We start from the raw sequence: 7,899 nt of genomic DNA, 5'->3' as shown, positions 1-7,899 counted from the left end.
ATATTTAGAGATTAAAAGGTAGGAAGTCTATCTCTGGGAAAGCTTCAAGGAGAAGCACATCCCTACAAAGAAGCATATCATATGGAATAGAATGGGAAGTCCAATTTAAGAAGCTTCAAAATATAGGAGATGGCATAAATTTGGAAATTTTTATGAAATAGAAAAACAAGCTCAAGGAAAAGGTTATATGGATAAATTACAAGGTTATAAATTGATGAAAGGTCTAAGGAATCATATATTGGGTAGTTCTAAACTTAGATCTTTCAGAAGTTATACTAGTTCAACTAGACAGTATTTGCCATCACTAAGATATTGCAAAGAACTTTCAGGAGAGACCTGTTTCAGTGCAAGGAAATGGTCTAAAATCAAGGTTAAGGGAAACTAAGAGTGACGGTTAGAATGTAAGGAATGTCAAAAGGTGAGAAAATGCTCACATCTTTTGACCCAATATTTTGCTTGTCAAGCCTATACCCGTTTGCATTTGTTATCATGGTAGTTGGTAAAAATGCTGGAAAGTGAATATCATAGACCTATTAGCCACTTGCTGTAGAGGCCGAAAGAAGCTTTTCCTATCTAAGTTACAAATTTTAGCATTTTTACCTATACTTCCTTTATTACAAATTTCAAACAAATCTTGTTACAGAGAGAGGAAAAGCAAGAAAGTTACAATTTTTTCATGTAAAAACAAAACTTTATTACAAATCGAAAAAAAAATCTAGCGTTGAGGACGAGTTTGTCAACAAAATTGAACAATTAGAATAGCAAATCCCCAAATTAAGAAAAAAACCTTAACTTCATTGTTACTAAAAATGAACCCAAATCTAATTACAAGCGTTTTGCTAGTTTATTTTCAAAACTCCTCAAAACAACGTCATTTCAGCCAAATGAGCTTTTGACATGGCACTTAACATATTAGTTTATGTTACTGTTTGTTAACAGAATCTGCATTCAAGAACTAAAATGAATGACAGAGATGAAAGTTGAGAATTAACGTGACATTTTTAATTTCTCAGGGATTAAAATGTCAGACTAAAAATTGTTTAGAAACCAAAATAAAAGTTTAGTTTGTTACATAATTTATGATTCGTCATTGGATGAAAATGACGACATGTAACTGTTGGGAAAACTCTATAATTAGAATACCAACGTCAAAATGGATAGTGTTGTAATCATAAAGTGGGTGAAAATGGAAAGATGAAATATACACAATGTTGCATATGATATGAGGGAAGAAAATCTCCATGACATTCATGTAAATTGGCAAGTGAAGGTGAATTGGTCAAAACAAACAAACGCGGGTGAAAATTTCTATTGGTGAAGGATTAAGAAACCTAATAAGTGTAAAAAACCCTAAGCCTAGGCAAGATGCTAAAGATAAGGAGCGAATAGCCAAGATTAACCAAATAATATGTCAAATGAACTATCAAAGTAAACTTTGAAGTGGTTAAAGAATTAGCTTCATTATATAGTTGAGAAAAGATATTAATTCGAGACTTACAAAATAAATTGAATGTGCACATGGCAAAAAGAACCATAATTTATATGAATCTAAATCTACTCTACTCTAGTTTATACAGAAACTAGACAGTCTTGTTCTATTTTTGCTTAAACAAATTCACTTAAACAAAAATAAAAATTATAAAAAAATGAGAGAAAAGAAAGGAATTGGAAGAGGAGGACTTGAAAGAGTTAAAGAAGAAGAGAAAGGAGGCTGGAGGAAGGGGCGTGGGATGAGGTTATGGGAGGCTGGAGAAGGAGGAGGGGGAAAGGATAAGCTGGGCTAAGGGAAAAGGGATGGGGAGGAGACGCGAGGTTGTGGAAAGGGGGAGGGGGGTGGGAAGAGAAGAAAGGAAGAAAAGAGAGAAAGAGAAGGAGAAGCAAAAATTTCCATTTTCACTTAAGTGAAGCAAATTTGCTTAAGCAAAAATGGAGCTGAATCCTCCAATTCTCGCGTGATGTGGAGCAAATCCATTTCCAATTTATATCTTTAGGATTGCATTTGATGTTACAGAAAATAATCTGTACAAAGAACAAACATGGTTTCATCCATATTGCCTCTATCCAACAGTTATGACCTTAAATTAGAATATCAAATTACAGAATATAATCAGCTATGATGTTTACTTCTTTTCTCCTCTTTCATTTTCTTATGCTTAGATTTTTCCTTGGACCTGTGCTTCTTAGAATGCTCCTTTTTCGAGTTGCTAGAGTGACCCTTTTTATTCTTTTTTCGCCACTCTGCATGAAGTTCCTCCTCAGAAGATTCGTATGACTTCAATGACAAAGGCCTCTCCGGACCATAAACTAGGCGATGTTCCCTTACATCAGGACTAGTACTAGGCTCCCCATCTAGATGAGTAGGAAGGTAAGGCCCAGTCTCATCCATCCTTGGACCAACAGCACCTCTGCCGCGCTTGGTCCTGCAGCATAATGAGGTTTCTTCAGCTCTAAAATAAGTTATAGAGAGAAACTACTGAAGGCATGCATGCATATTAAACATTAGAAAGCATAAGAGAGCAACAATACCTGGAGTGCAGAAACTCCTCAAGCTCTTCGTCCTTTAAACCTTCTGGGCTGTGCTCAAATTCTCTTTTACTTGAGCATGAACCTGAGGCACTACTGCTTTTATCCACTACAGCACGTCTTCCTGGGCTTTTTGAAGAATTGCCATCTCTATCTCTTCTGTCATAGCTGCTTTTATCTTTTGACAGGCCTTTAACCCGTTTATCCAGCTCAGATTCTCTTTTACTTGAGAATGAAGCAGAGGTTCTAGTGCAGTTATCAATAACAGTATCTCTTCCTGTGCTTCTTGATGAATTATCATCCCTATGGCTTCCGTCCCTACTGCTTTTATCTATCAAAGTTTCTTTAATCCGTTTATCCAGCTCCAGTTCCTTTTGCCGCAATCGCCACATTTCATTCACTTCCACAGCTCGATTTGCTGGTAGAAAGCACCAAAATAAATTAAATATAACTAACATGGATAAACTATCAGCTCAACATATAAACATCATACTTGCTGCACAACACAAACAGACAGAGGAGGAGGATGGTGATTTTCCTATCTCAAGCATTTAAGAAATGAAGTAAAATTTTAATATTCAACTTGGGTGAAGTAGTCATGTCCTTCATTTAAGTAACAAATTGTGCTTTGCATGTTTGCACTTGACCCATACCGGCTCATGGCAACAGACATATGGTAATAAGACATATGGTAATAAGAAATTAAAATAAAGACTACTGAATGAAAAGTAGAAGCAGTAATATCTTAGAAATCCAAAAAGCATTCAATACTTTCTTTTTGAAGTAATAAGAATAATTTCACAAAGAACAATAAATGCTTCTTAATGTGTGACCTTTAAACACATTGATTGACAAGGACCTAGCTCCTCTAAAGTGAGGGGGTGCATTTTAGACGGGAAAATGCAGTTATAGCCAATGACTTAGAAAGCAATAGAATGAATTTTATCTTTGTTTGTTATAGATGTCCGTGTATTCTATCAAAATTTCAATAATTAATTTTCTGATTGTTGAAACTAAAGGATTGTAGGTATATAGGAAGGAAAAAAAAAGAGAATAGAGACTAAAAAATAACCTTGTTGTACACCACGTACAGTAGCAGTGAGGAAACGTGAATTTGGTCGTGTCCGTTCGTTAGGCTTACGAAGATAAGCCAGAACACCTTCCTTTTCAGACTGCCTCCGCAATTCAGCTGCTTCCCTCATAAGCATAGCAGCTAATCGATTTTCAGTCTCCAGATCCATTTAAGTGGCAGGCTATATTACCCGAAAACAAAAGAAAGCAAAATAGAAAAGAGATTTTAATTGAATGAATCTATAAACAAAAATTATGAAACAACTTCAGGGTGCTGTGCTGATTAGTGTTGGAAAGGGGAAACGGACCAATTAAGCAGCAAAAAACAAAAACAATTACTATTTCACATATTGCAGACACTGTTCAGTTCCCAAGCCCCTCTCAAAGCAAAATATTAATCAAAAAACCTAAAATCTTCCAGTTACTCCCATAACCACCATTCATTCTTTTTAATTAAGTTGCTTGTTTTGTTAAAAAAACATGCAAAGAAAGAAAAATTTCACCATTTCAAACTGAATCCCAATTGCAAAGAGGTTTTACAGCACAAAAGGTAGCACTCAAATTATTAACAAAATTGGATCCCTCAAATTCACCCCCAAAAAAATAATGTCCACCGTATTGAGGAACCAAGATGATCCCACAAAAAGGGAACTAAAACAAAGTCATCTACGTAAAGGGATTTCAATACCTTGGCTTCCAACTATTTTGATCGCTCCAACACAAAGGAGCTCACACCAAATAGCAAAACAGAATCAAATTCGGACCAGTCTAGGGTTTGAGCTATTCATAGCAATGGGGGAGTCACCAAGTAACTGCAAAAAGGAATGGAATTTAGTTGGATATCGTACATTTCCTTTAACCCCAGAACTCCACCATCTCACGAATCGGTTCCAAGCCTAATTTGAGCCAATTTTTGATGATGTAAAACTAAAAGCTATTGGAGATAGAAAGAACCAAAGTCGAAACCTTTGCAGAGTCGAAGTGTTAGGGAACAAATACAAAAAGCAAATTGGGAAAATAATGGCGGAAATAAGCGCACCTTGTCCGTGTTTGGGCCTGGCTCCGTCCAACGATTCTCTTCAACCCTCTCTGGTCTTGTTCTCTCTCTTTCTCTCTTTCCATGTACCTTTTATTTTCTTTAGTTTTTTATTTTAGGTTAGTTTAATTTAATCAAAAGAAAAAGTTATGCATTTCTTTCCGTTAAATACACTTTTGATTTTTATTTTTTTTTATGTCTATGTACTTTTGAATTTTGAAAATATGTAATTGTTATTTTAAAATAATTTAGTTTGTATATTGAAAAGCATTTAATTAGTGATTTTTAAAAAAAAATTATTTTTTAAGAATTAAAATATATTTAAGTTTTTTTCTTTATTTAATCAAAAGAAAAAATAAATAGGGAATATCCAAATTTTTGTAAGGTCATATTTCTTTCAAGGCTTGTAAAATTATTTTGTGAAAATTAATATAAACTTTATAATATATTTTTGGATATTTTTATTTTTAGGTTATATTTTTTTCACATTTTTTTATTCTCATGGTGGTGCATATGGGCATAACGGAAGTTGCCATGTAACTAAACTAACTAAATACTTTTTTATTTTCATTTTTAACAATATTACACACTATGATACTGCTACACAAAAAAAGTTACTAAACATGTGTTTTCACGTGTTTTTTTTATTAAGATTGTATTTTGTTATGCTTTTATAATTTATTTTTATATACTTATCTTTATTTGAATTAGTTTTATATCAATTATTCTACTAATTATCATAATTTAATATGTTAAAAGTCTTCATGAATTATTAAGGTATTTTGGATATAAATTAATGAAAAATAGAAAAATATACTCATGTTTTAGCAATCAATATTTTTATGCTTCAAACCATGTGCACAGTCGCACAACCGTACTATTTAATGAGAGAATCAAATTAAAAAAACTCTTAGATTTTTAAAATTTTATTTAAAGAATTTTAAGAGCCGTGACTTAAGTATTTTAATTTTTAGACAGTCATTAATAATTTTTGAATATTTAAGAACGCTTCTTGATGTTAAGAACTATCTTCATCGTTTTTTTATTGGAGATTCATTAAGTTTGAATTTACTTCTCAATTAACTATAGATTGGTTTATTATTATTTTAATTTTTTATTACATTATATCTAACTAAATCCATAACTCTAACTATGGATTAAGTATAGTAGATCTTTTGTATAACTTTATGTGATCTTTATATTTGACAATAAATTTAATTTTCTTTTTTGATTGATGTTTATTAGATTATGCTATATTTGTATGTTCAGAATTAGTAACTTTTAAACATATCATAATTAATTATATTATAAGCAATTGTACCACATATAGTTAATGAATCTATAGAGTAAAACTTGACAAAGAATTAAGTAAATCAAACTTAATTTTTCTCTTTTAATCGTTATTAAATTAACAAGTTTATAAGCTCTTTATATTTTTTTCTTTCCTTTACTTTACATGATCATTAAAGGTAATAGCTTAGAAAAGAAATTATTAACATTATATGACCATCGAGTATTAATAGATTTAGTATGAGTGATTAACAATCATAAAAAAATTAAAATTAAAATTAATCTAAATAATGAACATAGAAAAAATGTACAGGTGAATTAATATACCCTAGAGCTCATCTCGAATAGTTTATTGTCATAGGTTGTGTTGTTTTATTTTATTTTAATTAATTTTACATTTGAATCCTTTATTCTATTTTATTACACATCATTTAGTTTAAACAATTAAATTAAGATATTATCGATACTTGAGAATAATTCTTGTAAAACGATATTTTAGAAACTTATTTTAGAAATGTTTATTATTTTTCGATAGGTACACTTATCCACGAATAAATTTTTAGTGTAATTGTTAGGAATTGTTTTACAATATTAAGAAAATCTCATATTTAATTGATTTGAAAAGTTCTTACTTTATTTTATTTTTTTCTATTTCATTTTTTTAATCTTTGATTTTAATTCATTTTGTGTTAATTGTTTTAAAATTGTCTTTGTTATATGCTCCTTTGTTCTAAGTCTTCTACAACTTATTTATTTGATTCATAAATTGAAAAAGTTGTACATAAACAAAGGAATGAGTTAAAGGAGTCAAGGATACCAGAAGGAAAGAGATCAATATTAAAGGTGTTTATGGAAGTGTTGCGGCTCTAAATGTGGAGGCCAACAACTTTGAGCTAAAGCTGACATTGATCACTATAGTTCAAAATCCTACATAGTTTGGGGGAATGTATAACGAAGATTTCTATCTCTATCTGACAAAATTCCTCTGACTCACAAACACTATAAAGTATAATAGGGTCACCAATGATGCTATTAGGCTTCATCTTTCTCCATTCTTTATCACGAAAAAGGTGAATACATGATTCGCCAAGTTACCATCTAATTCATCACAATATGGGAAGATCTGACTTAGCAATTATTGGAAAAAATATTTTTTCTCATCTTAATTTGTTAAGTTTATGGCAGAGACATCTAGCTTTCAATAATGCGAGTCAAAATCTTTATTTCAAGTGTGGAAATAATTTGGAGAACTTTTGAGAAGTTGCCCACATTATTGTTTTCCTATACGAAGATAAATGCAAATTTTTTATAGTAGAGTATCAATTTCCAATAAAGTCATAGTTAATGCAATAGTTGGAAGAACTCTCATGATAAAAGATCTAGATGAGGATACGTATTGGTAAACGAGATGGTATCTGCCAATTTTCAGTGGCACGCAATTGACTCTTGCCTGAATAGAAAGAAAGAAACTGTTTTGATTTATCAGATAGAGAGCAACGATCCACTAGCAAACAAAGTGGAAGTTCTTACAAAGTAAGTGGAATCTCTAAAAAGGGCATATATGACTTTTGTGTGTGAGCACTAGGGCTCCATAGGCTATAATAGCAGTAATTATCTAGTTTCTAAAAATAAAGAGGAAGTTAACTTCATGAATATTAATTAAATATGAGGTAGTGAAATAATCTTACTAATTCTTAAGAGTAATAGCTTAGGAAATAGACTATTAATATTGCATAACTATTGAGTATTAATAAATTTAGTAAAAGTAAGCGACAATCATAAAAAAATTTAAAAATTAAAATTAATCTAAAAGTATATATAGAAAAACGTAAAAGTAAAAGTAAACTAATTTACCTTATAATTCATCTAGACTAATTTGTTGTATGATTTTATTTTGTTTTAATTACTTTTAAATTTAAATCTTTCTTTATTCTATTTTACTATTCATATTTTTAGTTTAAATAATTAAATTAAAATAT

The 7,899-nt window shown here is 30.9% G+C and overlaps 1 protein-coding gene across 3 annotated transcripts; it reads right to left on the bottom strand.

Annotated features, from left to right (window-relative positions):
• Positions 1-1,878: 1,878 nt before the first annotated feature.
• Positions 1,879-4,698, bottom strand: LOC113852712. Of its 3 annotated transcripts, XM_027483060.1 has the most exons (5): positions 4,634-4,698; positions 4,283-4,406; positions 3,596-3,776; positions 2,527-2,941; positions 1,879-2,420 (listed from the first exon to the last, which is right to left on the bottom strand). In XM_027483060.1, the coding sequence occupies exons 3-5, from the start codon at positions 3,762-3,764 to the stop codon at positions 2,108-2,110; spliced, it is 897 nt and encodes a 298-aa protein (XP_027338861.1). In that variant the 5' UTR covers positions 3,765-3,776; positions 4,283-4,406; positions 4,634-4,698; the 3' UTR covers positions 1,879-2,107. The 3 variants fall into 3 exon arrangements, with proteins under 3 accessions (XP_027338861.1, XP_027338862.1, XP_027338860.1); XM_027483061.1 differs by lacking the exons at positions 4,283-4,406; positions 4,634-4,698 and adding an exon at positions 4,443-4,593 and having other exon boundaries at positions 1,919-2,420; XM_027483059.1 differs by lacking the exon at positions 4,283-4,406 and having other exon boundaries at positions 2,059-2,420; positions 4,634-4,687.
• Between the last annotated feature and the right edge of the window lie 3,201 nt (positions 4,699-7,899).

The sequence above is a fragment of the Abrus precatorius genome, unplaced genomic scaffold, assembly GCF_003935025.1.
Source record: "Abrus precatorius isolate BTA unplaced genomic scaffold, Abrus_2018 Scaffold10, whole genome shotgun sequence".
NCBI lineage: Eukaryota > Viridiplantae > Streptophyta > Magnoliopsida > Fabales > Fabaceae > Abrus > Abrus precatorius.
This window is presented reverse-complemented; position numbering and strand designations above follow the sequence as displayed.

Coding starts and splice junctions, on each gene's coding strand:
- LOC113852712 (XM_027483060.1), bottom strand. CDS start 3,764: ATGGATCTGGAGACTGAAAATCGATTAGCTGCTATGCTTATGAGGGAA. Junction 2,942..3,595: donor TGTACGTGGTGTACAACAAG/GTTATTTTTTAG, acceptor GCTTTCTACCAG/CAAATCGAGCTGTGGAAGTG. Junction 2,421..2,526: donor GAGGAGTTTCTGCACTCCAG/GTATTGTTGCTC, acceptor ATTATGCTGCAG/GACCAAGCGCGGCAGAGGTG.